The sequence below is a fragment of the Elaeis guineensis genome, chromosome 15 (genome assembly GCF_000442705.2).
Source record: "Elaeis guineensis isolate ETL-2024a chromosome 15, EG11, whole genome shotgun sequence".
NCBI lineage: Eukaryota > Viridiplantae > Streptophyta > Magnoliopsida > Arecales > Arecaceae > Elaeis > Elaeis guineensis.
The window spans coordinates 68,643,995-68,662,455 of record NC_026007.2 but is presented as its reverse complement, the minus strand read 5'-3'; the positions used below and the strand labels follow the sequence as shown (position 1 = coordinate 68,662,455).

General features: G+C 36.5%; 1 protein-coding gene across 2 annotated transcripts; it reads right to left on the bottom strand.

Annotated features, from left to right (window-relative positions):
• Positions 1-10,835: 10,835 nt before the first annotated feature.
• Positions 10,836-17,097, bottom strand: LOC105058410 (uncharacterized methyltransferase At1g78140, chloroplastic). 2 transcript variants are annotated; one of them, XM_010941333.4, is made up of 8 exons: positions 16,927-17,097; positions 16,675-16,775; positions 16,383-16,523; positions 13,859-13,940; positions 13,422-13,612; positions 13,148-13,259; positions 11,820-11,927; positions 10,836-11,268 (listed from the first exon to the last, which is right to left on the bottom strand). In XM_010941333.4, exons 1-8 carry the CDS (start codon positions 16,990-16,992, stop codon positions 11,128-11,130), a joined length of 942 nt encoding a protein of 313 aa, XP_010939635.1. In that variant the 5' UTR covers positions 16,993-17,097; the 3' UTR covers positions 10,836-11,127. The 2 variants fall into 2 exon arrangements, 1 of the variants encoding a protein (XP_010939635.1); XR_012137214.1 differs by lacking the exon at positions 10,836-11,268 and having other exon boundaries at positions 13,020-13,259.
• Between the last annotated feature and the right edge of the window lie 1,364 nt (positions 17,098-18,461).

Below are 18,461 nucleotides of genomic sequence, written 5' to 3'. Positions count from 1 at the left end.
TTTGATGAAGGTGAATGCCAACACACTGCCCAACAATCATGGATCAAGATTCTTCATCAGATCAGAAATATTAAAAGAAATTTTTCATTGATAAATAGATTAAGAGAGAGAAATCGATAGAGAGAGAGAGAAATGGCTTTAGAAGAGAAAATTCTAGAGAAAGAAAATTTTAGAGAGAGAAAATTTTAGAGAGAAAAAATTCATCTTGGATTCTTCATACAATATGATTCAACAAATCCGATCAATCAGATCAAATCATGTTGAAATTATCATGTGAACAATTCAATAAAATTATAAAAAATATAATCTAAAAGTATCTGATCCGATCAAGGTGGGTGTCGATATACTGTTAGGTGATCACAGACCAAAATCCATCACTAAGATCATTTAAATTCATCATCATTCTTCTCAAAATTTTAAAAATCTTAAGAGAGAGAAATAATCTAGAAAGAGAAAGTAGAGAGAGAAAGTTCAATTTTAGAGAGAGAAAATACTAGTTCAGGCTGAAGAGAGGGAAGAGAGAGAAATTTTCTTTCTCATATTTTATTATTTATATCATTATTTATTAATTAATTAATTTAATTTTTTTCTTCTTTTCTTCTTTTTTTTTCTTTTTCTTCACGGAAGAGATAGGAGAGAAAATCTTATTTATTATTATTATATTATTATATTATTTTTTTTCTTCTTCTTCTTCTTTTCTCTTTTTCTTTTTTTTTTTTCTTTTCTTTTTTCTTTTCTTCTTCGGGCTCTTTCCTGGCCGAAACAGGGGACTGGCAAGTCCCCTCCTTTTGACCGACCGTTTGGGCCACGGCCGACACAGCGAAGGCCGACAGCAAAGGGGGCAACCCTCATGGGTTCGGAGAGGCCAAACCGGTGGTCGGTGGTGACCACCGGCGTCAGAAAATCGAAGAAAAATGAGCAAATATAGAGGTTCTTCCACAACAAAATCCGGCGACTCCGGTCGTCGGTGAGCATGCACACCGGCATGGGAAGGAAAGGGGAGAAGAGAGGAAGGAGGAGGAGGCTCATCTTCGACGTCAGTGAGGCTTCTCGATGAGAAATTGGACGGGCACAGGTCGGTTTCCATGATGGTTTTCTGACGATTGCCGCCGACTGGACTTAGAATCTTCGGTGAGAGGGAGAGAGGAGGGTGCTCCTTCTTAAATAGAGCCCACTACAGTGAAAATGGTAAAAGACGACGCTATTAAAGTTATTTTACGACGCTAATAAGCATCGTCAATAACGTTTACGACGCTTCAAAAAGCGTCGCGAAAGCATCGCCTATGTAAGAGTGGAGACAAAAAGCGCCGATGCTTTTTAAAAGTATCGTTATTTTTTAACGACGCTTTAAAACATCGTAAAATTCAATTATAATGGCGCTTTCTAGCGTCGTTAATGACAACGCGTCCTCCACTCTATCAAGATGCTTTTTGAAGCGTCGGCTGTTAAGTCTTTAGCGACGCTTATAAGCGTCGTTAAACATATTTTAACGATGCTTATAAGCGTCGTTAAAGATATTTTAACGACGCTTATAAGCGTCGTTAAACATTATTTGTAACGACGCTTTAAAGCATCGTAAAATTTAATTATAACGATGCTTTTTAGCATCGTTAATGACAATGCGTCTCCACTCTATCAAGACGCTTTTCGAAGCGTCGGCTTTTTTATCTTTAAGGATGCTTATAAGCGTCGTTAAAATAACTAGACAATCAATTGATCAATGTACATAATTCTTTTACCCGTACAAAAATAAATAAATGTACGGATATAATAGAATATGTATATTAATCAAAAGACAGGTCTATGATTCTATGCAATGCAATTTTTTTTAAAATTAATCATAATTAACATTGCCTGGCATCTTTCATTACATCCCTCTAATGAGTATTAAAGAATTATGATTTCACTTTTATCAGGGTGTGACAATAAACATCAATATAAGCAGCTAAAACACTTCTATTTCAAGTAATTCATCCTACTCAAAACTCATTATATTTCAAATTTTAGTAACAAGGAAAAGCTATTGATAATTTGCAGAAATGCTCCACTTGAGTGCCATTTAACAAAGATAACAGCTTCATGATCATTATGGTCCAACCATCATTCTTAATTAAGTTCGCCAGTGCATGCTTGGATCAAATGGCCGGATGTGATTGGTTAATACCTGATATTTACTTGGGGAGTAACGGATAAAGAAACTTAGCCCAGCTTAATTCAGATGCTTAGTCTTCATCAGCCACGAAGATAAGGGCTTCAGGTGGATGAAAAAGGAAAAGGAAAAGAGAATGAAAAAAGGAAGCATGCAACATTAGCTGCTGGGGAAAGATGGGAGGATGCCACGACTAAATCTCAAGCTTTCTAATTTCTATTATATTTTTTTAGGTAAAAATAATTTTTATTATATTTAAAGCAATAGTCATAGAACATATAATCCATCAGAGGGATGATTTAGTAACACAGAATTTTTCACACACACACACACAAAAAAAAAAAGAAAAAAGAAAAAAAGGAAGAGGAAAAGAATGCATGGTAGTGTGACATTTCTACAGCCACTAATTAACATGCCCTGTATTTAGTTGATAGGGAAGCGAGAGATATATTCCAAATTAGCAAAAAAAAAACGTATTAAGAACTAAATTTGCAGTTTCCATGATTGAATCCAAGATATGCAAGATTTGAAGTTCAAATTAATGGGATCACCTTAAGCACGTCATGTAAGCTGTCTATCAAAAAGGAGGGAAAAAGGGTTAGCTCTGTAAAGACGGCAGTGGAAATATGAAACAACTACTGCCTCAAATTCAGTAAGGTCGCTTCCTGCAAACCTCCCAATTTCACCACCATCAGCTGTGATTTCCACTAAACAATACCAGAATGGCCAAACAATCCATAACAAAAAGTCATATATGCCAGAAATTTAATTATTGTCTTGGTCACCCAAAGGATGAATTTCATACTCAATATCTACCTGGTGCATAGTAGATTTAGAACTAAACACACATCTGCTCCCCATTTAAGCTTTGATATCCTCACTAAATTTAGAATCCAAATCTATTCAAATCTAATTACAAAGTACCACAAATCTAATCATAAATATCATCATCAATCCACGGTCAATCTAAGTAGATTCATATAGTATCTCCTATTTTATATGGGCTGTAAATTGGTTCTTCTCTGATATCATTCTTGACAGCCCAAGATCTCCTCCAAAATGTTTAGCTGAAAAGTATTGCACCTAAGATTTATATAAGCATAGCTACTGATGTAAGACTAAATATGTGCCAGTATGATTCCTCAAACCTTGCATATTTGCTAGGATTATACCATAGAAGGGTATGCAACAATGTCACATGGCCAATCCAAGTGTTGGGTTTAGGGCATGATAAACAGAACCATCAACACGAAAGATGCAGTGAGCAAACCAAATAGATGCGAAGATGGGACCAGAGCATTATGAAGGCAACCCATCTGCTGTTGGGAGTTCTTGCTGGCTTCTTTCATATAAGCATATAAGCGTGCTAACAGTAATATTTACATCAATTTCAAACACATCAGATTTCTTTTTCCCCAACAATGAAGCATCAGATTTGAGGTATAATCAACAAAAGGGGGGATAATAAGGTATAATTAGAAGAGAGGAATCCTTAGCATGAAGATATTTCCACTTGATTTAAAAATAAAATTGTCAGAGTTCTTTTGCCAGTTATACAGTTCTGGTCCTGAGATCATGAAAACAATTTAACAAAGCTGTAAAAATTCTATTTCCATTCAAGTACTAATATATATGAGTTTCATCAAACAGGCAGGTAGTGCAAGTTCTAGTGCATGTAACACTAGCCTCTTCCACTTCCACATCATATAGATTCGGAATTCCACACCATCTCAAATCTAAGACCTGCAATCTAGTATTGTATTGGAGCAGAGGAAGGCTCAACCTAGGAAAAGGATTCACAAATTCATGCCAGTCACAGGCTTTTGCAAGGAGAAGAAATGACTGCAATGGCGAAACAAGATTAAGAAAAGATTCGACTAGTTGGGCAGACCACCACTACTTCGTCCTCTCATTTGGATTTAAAAGCCTTATCACGATAAACTACATCATCAACTTACATAAACCTTGATTAATAATGAAAGAGGGGGAAACACGAGAGAAAAGATAAAAAATGAGGAAAGGAGGGAGGGAGGGAGAGAGAGAGAGAGAGACCGAACCATTGGGTCGGCGGGTGCGGTGTCGGCGGTGAGGCGTGGATGGTGGATGCGCGTGGACTGCGGGTGCGGTGCCGGCGGCGGAGATGGGCCGGGTCGGCGGAAGGGAATTAGAGGAAATTAAAGGGGCGGCAGTAGATAGATTAGGGCACGGAAGAAGGGGGTATTAAAAGAACCTAACGATGCTTTTTAGCGTCGTTAAATAATGACGTAAAAAAGCATCGATATTTTCTTTATTTAACGACGTTTTGCTAAAAGCGTCGGCGTTGACAATGCTCAAATTTTACGATGCTTTTAAGCGTCGGTAAAAAATGGTCGCTATATACCCTTCTTCCGTAGTGGCCGGAGGGGAGCTTTTTTCGACTCCGATTAGAAGTCGGTGAGAGGAGGAAGAAGACTTCTTTCGAAAATTTTTTTTTCTATTTTTTTTATTTTTTTTATTTAATTTTATGGGCTGATTTTGTTACATGGGCCGGACCATCACAGGGGAATAGCAAACTTTTTCGTCCAGAGGCTAGAACCCATTATGAGATTATTCGGGCTATTACTTTCTTGTTGGGAGACTAGACAGAAATGACAAATGATGAGGATCTTCATTTATTTCTCTCATTACTTTACCCAACTAACACCTAACTTGATGTGCTCTCACTAGTTTATTCACTATATGGAAAATGCTGTCGCACCTACTCTAAAATATCCTCTCAGCATCTATCATTCTGTTCATGATGGGAAGACAGTTTCAGGCTAGGTTCTCCACCATATCCAGAGCTGACAAGAGTTCGAAGGCTTAGTATATCGTTCGGCAGCATCCCAAGAAAGAAGATTTGTGTCTTTGGGCTCTATCAAATTCATGGGAGGGAAACCACTATTTATGCTACTGTAGTTTGACAGGACTGTTTCATGCAATCTTTTAATGCTTTGCGGTCCCCGACGTGATCGGACAATGCTTTGTACATATAACTTTTATCACAGCACATGTGTTCAATCTTATTAATATTTAATATTTTTACTACGAGGAAGAAGTATCTGCTTCCTCCTCGTTTATCTCAAAAAAAAAATATTATTATTATTAACAATATTTTTGATATTATTTTTTAAATATTTTTTAGATAATAAATAAAATTTTTATTTAATTTAATTTATTATTTTGAATAGCCTATTATATATATCTAAAATAGCTATAGTCATTCATCGAATTTTTCATTCTTATTGAAAATTAATCATATTTATTATAAAAAAAAATTTACTCTTAATACATTATAAAATCTCAATACCTTCATTTTGATGAATAAATTTTTTATTTTTGATAAATAAATCTCCAATAACATAATAGGTAGTTTTGATATCAATAGTGTTACTCTTTTCATTTGCATCATTTTTTTAATTAAATATCTTCTCAAAGTACAATTTGTTGTATCAATCTCTAAAAAAATTTATATAGTTTGAGAAATAATATTTTTATCAAGTGACAAGTGATTAAAAATATTATTATTATTTTTTATTGTTATCTATTACTATTATAATGGCTATTATATTCATAATTTTAAACATCAAATTAATAAATGATGTATTTGTAGGAAATAATGGTTTCAGTTGATCTTGTAGCTGGTATAAGAGGAAGATAAGTCTATAATGATCACTTATTAATAGATATATGTTATAAGTAACTATTATATTATATATTCTATTAATAAGTTAGTATAAATGATAGATATGGAGTATCTTACTATTATCAATATTAAATATCAATTATATAAGTACTATTTATACTTATATAATTGATATAACCATAATTGACACATGAGAATATTATCTAATCAAAAGAAATAAGTATTATACTTTATGTAAACTGATATTTGGCATCTAAAGTACTAAGTACTATCTAAACTGGTAAGTGTTATATTATATCAGTTTAGATATTTGATAGAAGTTCCTACTTGATCATCATTAAAATTTTTTGCTTGATTTGTGATAGATATTTGGTTGTTGAAGTATTTTTTTATTAAAATTTAGTAATATATATTATATTGCATAGAAAAGAAGACAATCTTACCGTATGACTCACACGGGCCGGTTTTCTAACAGATTTATAATATGTATATTAAATAGTATTTTATGTTGTGTTATGTCTTTTTATTTGCAAGGCTTCAAGCAGTGGACAAAAGTTAGCTTAAACAACCAACTTCAAGGCATGCGTTTTGCTCAGAAAAAAACACTTGAAGCGGAACAACTCTCATTCACATGGTGAACAACAGTTTTTTTGTACATGCTAAAAATGTTCCGTGGGTTTAGAGATTTATAAATTAATAAATAAATTATCATAGTCACGTCTATGCAAGAAAAGAATACTAAGATGGAAAAGACAAAATGCGAATAGGATTTACTCATATTTAGTAATGTGAAATAAAAATTTACAAAGCTAATCTCTCCACTAGCCATATGGCTGTCCATGTGAATAATATCACTAATAAGGTTCTTTATTTTAGATAATGAATGCACTTTTTACAAATAACCCAAGAAATAGATAAGCTTTCAACGATCACTTATTAACAAATATTTGTTATAAGTAAGTGTTATATTATCTGCTCCCTTATTAATAGATGACTATAAACGATAGGTAATAGGTTGTTCTCTTATTATCAATATTGAATATTGATGACAGTTATATAATTGATATAAGTATAATTTATATTTGAAATTAGTATTTAATTAAAATATATAAATATTATGAATTTTCAGTCCAATCATCTGAATAGATTCGATTTTAAAAATCTGTTTGGATGATTGAACTGAAAATTTTACTAAATTTTGAATTGGACAAATACAATCAGCTAGATAATAGGCATACAAGCTATCAGATCTATAAACAAATACACGGGAATGATTTTGGAGTGGATTGGTCCAAATTTTATGATTTTTTTTTTTTTTTTTTTTTTTTTTTTTGAGATCGAAGTCAATCCACTTCAAAATCAATCCTGGATAATTATAGATGTAGATGTAGTCCTGCCTGCCAGCCTACGATAATGTTTCAATAATATTGATTACAAGCTTGGACATAACCTGCTGATTTTTCCGCAAAGAAGGGACTCGAGAACTCTGAGAAAAGCACAGGAGGTAGGTAGTTTCAAAGGAGCTTTCCAAACCCCACTAATTATTCCTTGGCCTTGATGAGGACCGGTGTGTACAATTGCTTCGCTAGATTGCCTGCACGAGGACGCCTCGCACCCAGGAGCAGGTGGCGTACAATTCCTTAGCAAGAAAGAAAAAATTATATAAAACTCAATGAAAGAAGATACGACACTTTGATTTTATTACAAAAAAACGTGAACATCATTAATTACAACAACAACAACAATAAAATTAGGCTGCATAAACTGATCCACATAGTTGTTGAAGGGTCTTTCTTCAGTTATTAGGTATAACCAAAGTAATGACTATATAGTACATTTATGATAATGACTTGTTAAATTATCCATATAATTTGTATAGGGATAAGATATATCGATACATAGCCAACTAATGACTATTAAATTACGATGATAACATATGATCAAAATGTCATTATTATCCTTAAAATATTTAAAAATCTGCACTCCAATTCCTCAACCTTTGTTTTTTTTTCCTTTTCTTTTATTTTTATTTTTATTTTTATTTTTTTTTCCCCTCCTTCTGAAGCGAGCTCTCCAACACCTCAACATCCATCCTAATTCTTAAATGTCACTCCTCAACGGCTATTGCTTCTAGTCCGGAGGAAGCTGTAATTTTATATATTTGCTAGATCCTCCGGATCTTCCCTTGTTTTGCTCCATCCATGGATCACGTACGAAGATTTAATTGTTACTGGAGTGGAGTTATTTAAGTTGTGCGTCTGTGAAACAAAAGATTCGATCTCCAAACCCATGCCATCAAAAGGACGGGCCAATCACAGAGTGTATTAATTCTTTTATCGTCCTACTCTACTAATTCTTGCCGTAATTGTATCAGCCTAGAGATGATGTGATGCTAATACATCTACATATTTCCCTCCCTTTTCCTGGTTTGCATCTTGTCATTTCACATGGCATACTCTGCCAAGGTGTTCCGCAGCTCTGCCACCTACCAAAGTTAGATCTGTTGTCATACATTCAACACTGCAAGCAGTGAATTTATGTCCTGTGCCCAGAGATTTTGAAGTCCTCGCAGGATATGGAATCATTTATTGCTCCATATCATGGATTTGAGAAAGATAAACTGCCATTGAATGCCTTTATTTATTATGATGTTCTAGGGTTGGCCTTAATTGCTAGTTGACTAGGTTGGGCAGAGATTTATACGAAGAAATGAAATTTTTTTCTCTCTTTTCGCATCTTGGCATGGTTTATTGATGCTGTGCTTTTGGTTTCATTTTTGCCTGGGTATCAAAGTGCTTTTGGCTTATTGATTGCCCTGATGGGTTTTTTTTTTCATTTAGTTTCGTAGTTACTAACTCGAACTCACCATGATCCAACCGAGGTGGCTTCCACACAATCGATGGCTGTTCTAGAGCCTATGATGAAGCCTTCGGTAAGTGTACTGCTGGGACCCTCTTCAATGCTGTGACGTTTTTAATTAGTCATGTTGGACGCCTGCATGTTCTCTGTTACGGCCAATCTCTTTATCGTCTGATCGTCAAAAACGAACGTCTGTAAAAGAAATCCGCATTGATCGAAGATGACTCCAGCAGAGATCCTCCGACGGTCAAGTCAGAGAAAAGATTAAGCAACAGTAGACAAGAATCAAAAAACTTGACGAGAGAGGATGAGAGCGAGAGCTAGAGAGGAGGAGGGATTCAAGAGTTTCGAAAAAACCTCTCCAGCACCGTTGCCTTCCCCGATATATATAACGGAGCGCGGTATGGCGCCGTCATTAATGACACAGACAATGAAAGAATTGTCAAATCACCGAAGATTGTCAGAGTCACCGTGAGGTTGTCAAATCACCGTGGGGCTGTCAAATCGCTAGGGTTGAGCTATGCCTTAAGTGGGATAATACCCCAAGGCGGCTGCGCCGCATGCTGGTGTCAGGATTGGCAGCCTCCAGCAGTCGTACGACGTTTGGAGGAGCCGACCGACTATAGGTCGGCGGCTGGTTGAGGAGCGTCGGACGGAAGCTCGGGAACCCTCCGGCAGTCTGTCGGGCGCGTTGTGGGAGTCAGGCATCGGGCTCCATAGTTCGGCCGATCGAGAACGAAGAAGATCTGCCCGACCGACGTATATTCGGTCGGTCGACGACGGCAGCCGTCGGTCGGCAGAGTCGGGCGCCGGTCATGTAGGCCCGACTCCGGTCCGACGGTGAGTCGGCGTGAGTGGGGTCATGAATGTTGTCTCTTCCAATGGTATAAATTCCCTTGGAGTGATCTATGATAGGGGATTAATTGGCACCTACCATGACTGGTAAGTATATTAAGATGTAACCTTTTTGTGATTCAAGTACATGCTCATAGTTATGCATAAAAATTTAACCACAATGGTTTCAGGTGTGTGGAATCATGAGATAGCATATGTAGTTTGTAGATGTAGGAAACTTGAAATGGTATGTTAGGAAAGCAGTACTCATATGGTTAAGGAACTTGATTTGGCCTTTTGACTACATCCTTTGTGGGACAAGAAATTAAATTTCGATGTAATTGTGGTTCAATCTTTCAGAATTTTCACTTTTGCAAATGATGAACCAACTTTTTGCAGATCTGTTTAATTGTTGTTTGTCTAATATGATGTAGGTGTGAGGCTTTCTCAACATATCCACGGACTTATGACCTCTTGCATCTTGATGGCCTCTTTACTGCAGAAAGTCACAGGTGAAATTCTCTACTGAATATATCTCAATGTCTTCTTAGGATAATCAACTATTGTTAGACTTATTTCGTTATGTACTAAACATAGACCCAAAAGTTTCAACATTCATAATGCACCTCAGAGCGCAAACACACTCACATATTGGACTCCCTTAGCCATATCTGTTTAAGATACGTCTACTAGTCAAGGTGTACTGACCCATCAAGCAGTGAGAACTTTATGATGTATCTATTAATCATGGTTTGATCGATTAAACAGTGATAGAGGGTTGGTTTGTGCTTACAAATTAGCCCTTCTTGGTGGCATAAGAAGTAGATGAAGCATAGAAGAATTATTATATTTCAAATACGACATAGGGTTAAAAACAAGGTAAGTCCATATGCTTAGCTGTCAAACATGGCCGTAAGTTTGTCCATGTTCAAAACTTTTGAGCTTGGGTCAAGATGAATAAGGATAGATCCAGAAAAAAGAAGAATCTTTCGGCAACAAAAATCTCTCTTATCCGGTTGACATAACTATCCCCGTACACCAGTGACACATTACTTGCAGGAAATGTGGCAGAATCTGGCAAATATCTGAGTAAGTATTCAATTCATAATCTGAGGTCTAATAAAAGCGGTTTTTGGTGCACCTGCATCCTTATTAATCAAGAAATGTGGCAGAAACCGGCAAATATCTGAATCAGGATTCAATTCATACTGAGGTCTAATAAAAGCGGCTTTTGGTGTACCTGACATCCTTATCAATCAAGCTTGGCACCGCCATCTAGCATTTTCCTTTTGACAGCAATTAAGAAAAAGCAGATATAAAACTTGAAGCTCCTAAAGAATCAAACAGCTGCATAACTTGATTAATCCTTGTTTATTACACTTCAAACAATGCATCAAAATTCCTCACCAATACATCCTAGTCATCAACATAAATATGTCCTTCTATGACTAGCAGCAGATGAAATGGGTAGTGATCATCTCTTGCAGCAGTGATAAATTAATCAGAATTAAGTTTCCTAGAAAGACAACAAACAAGCAATAACAATGCGACTTCGAAATGATTTGTGATGGAAATAAATGGGAATTGATGACAAACATAGTGTTTGAGATCAAATAGATGATTAGCTTGGTTTGGTGGCAGCGATCATAACAAAGAGACGGTTCCTGATGCATGTAACATCTACTAGGCCGCATGCTTGGCAGAGATCTTTGAGTTCACCTTCTGACAGAAACATATACTTGCCTGAGTTTCCAATGTAAAACTGCAAAAGAAAGCAAATCATTGGATGTCAAGGAAAATACATCATTCCTGATCCAATCCTGGTGGTGATTGAACTGAACTCTTTCAGGACTCAAATTCAACTGAGCCATTTGAAAGCACATATTAATATAGATATCCAAATCGACTCCAAATTTTGTCATGCAAGGTCAAATTCGAGGAAAGAAGTGACAACATGCGGTGCTAATGTGTGTGTGTGTGTGTGATATGCTAATCATAATGCTGTCAGCAAGCATCTGCCTGTTCTAAAATAATGATGGCCAGTGTTTGTGTGTGTTTAAATGAATAAATAAGAGAGGCCTCCTGAAGCCTTCAACTTATTGCAGCTGCAGCTTTAGCATGGTACCAATGAGATCAGCATGTTTCACAATATAGGGGATTATTACTTCCTTTTCTGCTGCCTACCGCCCATTATTCTGATCATTCCGATCTTCACATATAAAGTCCCATGTCATTTGCTATGGTAACCATAAAGTTTTAGTTTCATGCTAAACACAGAAGCAGCATATTCTAAAAACTGAATGAGAGCATTACCTTGCGTAGCATCCTCAAGACTGGAACAGCAATGGGAATGGCATCAAAAATGAATGTTGTGGCAACAAATACACCACCAGGGCGGAGTATTCGACTTATTTCTGCAACCTAGGAGAACGAAAATCCAATTCAGAGGAGTGCGCTCCCTTTTGTTCATGTGTAAAATTAATATATAATTTTTTTTAGAAAAAAAGCAAGGAACTGAACTGGGAATTATTTTTTTTGAGAAATTAGAAAGAACCCACTCAAATTTCCATTGGAAAAAGATGTTCTGTACAGATAAAGTTAATGCCTGCATATATTGGAGCATTATGATACTCCTTATTTTTTACAACTACAATATTTAGTATTAGATTAGAAAGCTAACTTGAAACCCTGAAAACAAGCATCCTGGTGTTAAAAACACTCAGTTTTGCTGTAAAGAAGACCTAGATATCATGAAAAATGCAAGAAGAAACTTCATCAGTCAGGAACAATATCAATATAAGCTTCCTATATGGATTTGGAAGAGAAATAAGCTCACATGGAGAGGACTGAGCTACACTTTCGAATATGTTTAGGGGTTTCTAGGTCAAGATGATGGAGCATATAAATAAATCACGTGAGCTTTTTCTATTAGAAGTTGAGAATCAAAAAATTTGAAATTATACAGGTTAAGGGTAATGCTGCAAAATTCATTAGAAATGGTGAAATGGCTAAAACTCTGGTTTTCTTCCATATTCAGTGAAGACAGAGGAAGGGGCTAACAGAGGGACCATGGCAGCAAAATACAGAAATGTTATTGGATATAGTACCCATGGCAAAAAGTGAAGCAAGCTTCCATGGTTTGAACAGTGCCTTTTCTTCTTTCACAAAGACCAATCAATGGAAAAACCAACAAATCAACAATCATTAGTGCTCAATAAATCTCTAACTCATGAAGCTTTTTGAAAGACAAAGGGCATATCTTCTAATCCATGAAGCTTTTCGCAAGACTAAAAGATTTCAGCCATTGAAATTTTTTATACAAAACAAATAGCAGTATTTTCTCCATTCCGTTTCATCAAAAAAAAAAAAATTCTCCATTCTTTTTGTAGTTTAATAAACATTTGCTGCCACACAAAATTTAATGGACATCTTCTTGCACATATAATATATGCATTAATATAACTGCTTAAGCTCCTATTCAAAATCTACGACTATAAAACTCAGTTTCCTTACTTCAGCTTTATCAGTGACAGAAATTCAGTAGAACGTAGCTTAGCAGTGCCTGCTCAGCTGGCTGCATCCCTCTCCACTATTTTCTCAAACACAAAACAAAAAGAAAGAAATTCAGTGAGTATTCTTACAGCAGCAGATGGTGAAGACCAACAATGTAGTGCAGCACCAGCATGCACAGCATCAATGGAACTTGAAACGAATGGAAGTCTAGAGACGTCAGCCCTGACCAAGATCAAATTTCTTCCACAAAAAAAGAATAAAAATAAAAATAAAAATAAATCAGATCCCTATAAAACAATAGCATCCTCAGAAACAAGACATTATGTGATATAATTCTGAACGTCCATAATTATCTCAATCCATGTATAAGAAAATTAGGCCATGTTGAAAGAAAAGAAATACTTTTTGGAAATTCCCTCCTGCTTAATAAATTTATTGCAGTGCTGCAGCATATTCTCTGAGAAGTCTAAAGCAACGACAAGAGAATACATTCCACTCTTGGCAAATTGCCTTGAAAATAAGCCACTTCCACAACTTGCATCAACAATAGTTCCTCCTTTTGCAGGTCTCAGGTAGTTTTTAGCCATTTCAATCTGCACTTAGAGAAATTGTAGAGCGTTACAATAGTATCAGTTTCTCATTGATATTGCAGAGTACAATTTCCCTAACCTATCATTAGTTTCTCTTCAAAGAGAAAACCAATGCCAAATTGCAATTATGAATTGCATAAAAAGAAAACATGCTAAAAGGAGGAAAAGAAGGGAAAAGTGAAATTTGGAGATGAAACAGTTCACAACTGTAATAGATCAACAATATGATCTGGAAAAAAGTCAAGAAACCTCTCTTTGTAGGCCAGGGAAACCACCCCATCTAAAACTTTGACGCCATCCTCTCTCATAAAGATATGAGATCCATGAGCTCCTGTTGCAGTAAACAATCTGTAAGAATGGATAGAGAAATTCCAGCTCAAATAGAATCAGCTTTGTGCTTTTTAACTGTCTATTGCTCAATAAAATTGTTCTCTGTAAATGGAGTTTTTCACCATCTTTTTACAAGAGGTCATTCTATCATACGATGTGCATTATAAACAAGATGTCTACTTACTCTCTTCTTTTCTAGTTATTTTTATAGTACCAGCCACTCAGAAATTTCTCTAGATGCAAATCAATATCCCAAAATTTAAATCTAACCAGTACTAAAGGATGCAGTTTTAAGATATGAAAAATACATGGAATCAGTTATAACCTACTTGGAGGAACAATCTATGGTTTTCAAATATAGAAGCATCATAAGACCAGTCTTCTAGCCAGTCAAACCACCAAGCATGAATTATTACAATGTAATCTCTTGGATAATTCTGAAAGACTTCCATTCTGATATATAAGTTGCATAGGTAGAAGAGGAAATGTACTTTGAATGAAATACAATCTGATGCTAAATAAGTTTTTCTGTTGAATCAAAATCAATAACATAATTTCAGATGTTAATAAAGAATGACTTTTCAGAAAGAAATTTGCAAGTAATGCTTGCACGTTTATACATAGAGCGTTGCAAACATAAGTGCAAAAGATACGCATTCAAATGCAAACTATATCAGGCCAAAATCACAAGTATAATTTGTTTTTAAATCGATCTAAAATTCAAAGGAACTTGATTAGAACATTTCAAGAAAGGAAATGATGACAGGGAAGAGATCATGGCATCATATGTTTTATTAGTGTCCCTTAGGAAGGGAAGCCTACTGTAATTCTAACTAAACTTTTCTTGTTTTCTAATTACCAAGATTGGATGTTTTTAACAGAAGATCCATTTTTGGCAGATGGAAGATGAAGGCAAGATTTCCTGCAATTGCAAAAATGGTTCTAATTTGGACCTTTCTTGAAAATTCAACAAATCATGGCAATCAAGTTTCGTTAAATTCAAGTTTGTGTGATGGTGAGAATCCAGGATTTTACAAAAATAATGGCCCTTAAAATTGGCTGCAGAACGGCAAAGGAAAAGTTATGAAAACTTCAGAAATCCACAGACACAGTTGCAAGAAAGAAATCAAACAATCTTTCAACAATGAAGAATATTTGTGATAAAGCTAACAGGTAACAAGATCACAAGGATGTGTCCTTATATTTTAGATTTAAACAGACTGCCAAGCAGGAATGCAAGAAGGCAGATTTGTAAATCCTCCATGAAAACCAAACTAGTTACCAGGTCCATTCGGGTTCCTATCAATATCAAATTCCATTAGCCTCCTATAACATCTAAAAACTTGAACCCATGGATTGCATGATCTAACCAAGGTCTCTGAAAAAATTGATTTGAAGTCTGCGTTCTTCTAAAGCCCTTATAGATACTTTAAAAATTTTTGATGATAACTTCAAGAGAAGAACTGAACTTAGAAGAAAATTCCAGTGGGATGAAGAGATCTTGACAAACATATGCAGCTCCAGCTCCAATTTTATGGAAACCAAGAGCTTATAGCAGTAATGGCCATGTAAAAATCTCTCCACCCTTTATTCATCACATTTCACCATCAGTCTTGCATCCCTTAATCCCTCTTAGCTTGTCACCTCAGTTTAATAATATGTTAGTCACCTCAGTTTAATAATATGTTCTAAAGAAAACCTCCTTTGTCACTTAGGGGAGACCTTCAAGGTGCCTACCTTATCGTTTTTCAATCATGTTTGAGTATGGAGGATAAGATCAATTTACGAATTAGTATTGAATATGCCAAGTTAATACTTCCCATAGGTTTGCTACATCTTATTTGATATGTAGTCTGTTTCATTTTCTCGATATGTCTACAGTTTTCTGAAATTTATTATTCTGGGCACCTGGACCACTCTGTGCCCACCTAACTCCTCAGCACAAGTTGGCCCTCTGGCCACCCATCATATGAACATTGGTTTAACAAATCAAAACTGAACAAGGAATTATTTAAAAAAGAAAAAAAGATTTAGCAATAAATTCAGTTGCATTCATAATAAATCTCTCAACTACACAGAATATGGAAATAAATTTGAGATTCTGACAGCACATAGCATCGCCAAAGGCAAAAAAAAAAAAAAAACAAACATGCTGGAATTTATTAAAAAACAAGGTTTAGTGAATCATAGCAAGATTACTTAGTGATTCCATATATATAATGTAGCGAGGCTTTTAAATTAAAACTATGCAAATAGTATCGCACCTTGTTGTTAAATAGAAACAACCTGCTCTTCAGAGAACTTTGAGCAACTTGCCAGGGGAAAAACGTTTTTTGTATGGATAATATTAGAGTTCCATTACGTAACTATGACAGGAAAACCTACAAAATTCTATTGTCATTCTGTCATTTAATCATAAAGATATTAGAAGCTAAATATTTACCTAAAAAATCCTGTCAAGAATGGCAAAGTTTGATCATACTCCTTCAAGCCACCAGTTATCGTGAGATCAAGATATATTCCGTTGTTGAGGTAGGCTTTCTTGCAACCATGGCATTCGATACAAGACCCATCTGGGGATGTACTGCAAGAAATCCATCCAACAAAAAAGTGCCATGTCTACATGATTTAACGGACTCCAGAATGAAAGAGATCAAGCCACACAAAAAGTAGCATCTGATTTCGAACCATTAAAAAAAAAAAAAAAGAACAATTTACAATCAGATATAGCTTACATGCTCAGGCTTGAATTATTTTGATCGATGAACGAACGATAACAAATAGGACAAGCTAAAATATTTAGGCCAGTGCCAACTTTTGTGTCTGGAATAAGATCCTGGGAAACATAAGAACGTATGCATAGGAGGGTTGTCAGACCATCGATCATTTCAGAAAGAAGACTTCTTTTTGAGCCCCCCCCCCACAAAAAAAAAAAAAACGTATAGAAGACTTCAGAGCGATCAAAGAGCAGGGGGTCAAAATTTTACTTCCGGATTGGCTTCGACGGCCGGAGAAGAGGTTGGAATCCCATCCGAAAGCAGAGACTCCGCCATTAGATTTAGATTTCGATAGCGGAGAAGACAGCGTCGGGAGAGAGGCCCCCCGGGTGCCCTTTTATTTACACACACACTCTCTCTCTCTATTCTCTCGCGCTTCAGTTCTACATCAACGCGCTACCGAGGGTTCGGCTTGCATCTTTCGCGCGAAAGAATGATTGATCTTTCGCGACACCGACCGTTAGATCATGCCCTGCACAATTCGCAAAGCACTCCGAGCTATCTCTCCCACTGCTTGCGCAGCTCTCATAGCGGATATTACGCGATTCAACGGTCAGTAGCGCGAGAAAAAAAAAAAAAAGGTAAATCGTTCTTTTTCGCGGAAGAAACAACCCGAACCCTGCTCCCAATCTGGTCTCAAAACATTTTTTTATGAATGATATAAAAAGCCGCTCAAAATAATTTTTATTAGAGTAAGTCAATCAACTTCCGACTCAGATCAATCGACTACCGACTTCGATTTAACAATAGTCGATCGACCGAATATACAACTTCGAATCTACATCGACCGAATATGTGGTTCCGACTCTTCATCGACCAACTGAGCAAACCGCACCGATCTATTGCCGACTGACCGACTAATGATTCGACTACTATCGATCGATAGCGGACGACTTAAACCATCGGTATAACAGAACTACTAGCCGACGATCGCTCATAGATTCTACCGACATATAGTTGGTTCTATCGATATATAGTCGGCTAATCTGCTCAACATACCATAACCGTCACGAACAGTTACCGACCGCATATTACGGTACGATCAGTGAGCATTAACGATTCACTACGCGATTATGATCCGATGATTTAGTACCATAAAATACGGAACCACGTCCGACGGTTACGAAAACCTCATCTATAAAAGAGGGTAAGTAACAGGACTGGTAAGCCAACTCTGGGCCAAAACTCTACTATTGCTTATATTCAACTCCTGTTCATCAACTTTCTTTTCTGACTTAGGCATCGGAGGGTCCCCACCGGACACAAATCCGGTCTGCGTGGATGCTGTTTTGCAGATGTTCGTTCTCGACGACAGGCAACGGGGAGTTGGTCGCAACAGATTGGCACGTCAGGAAAGGGGGCAGCAATCGTATTCACTATGGCAAAAATCAAGGCCCAGTATTCTACTGCAATTGGGTCGGCGAGATATTTTTTCCGTCGGAAAAAGGTTCCTCCCCCGCCTCTAATAGCAAAGCTTAGTTCTTCACGTCCTGTGATCACCACGAACGTCCAGATCGCTGCACTCGTGCAGTAGATGAATATCCTCACAAAGACAGTCAAAAGCCTCCAACAGCAACAAACCCAACAGCAATAGCCACCAACGGAGCAACCGGTGGCACAATCGGTGTCGTCCAAACACAGCCGCCGTCATCCACGACAATCACCATCTCTTTCTTCGAAGCGAACATCTCGGCTTCTCCGTCGAGATGAACAACGGCATTCTAGCACTCTCGGCATGCCACTCA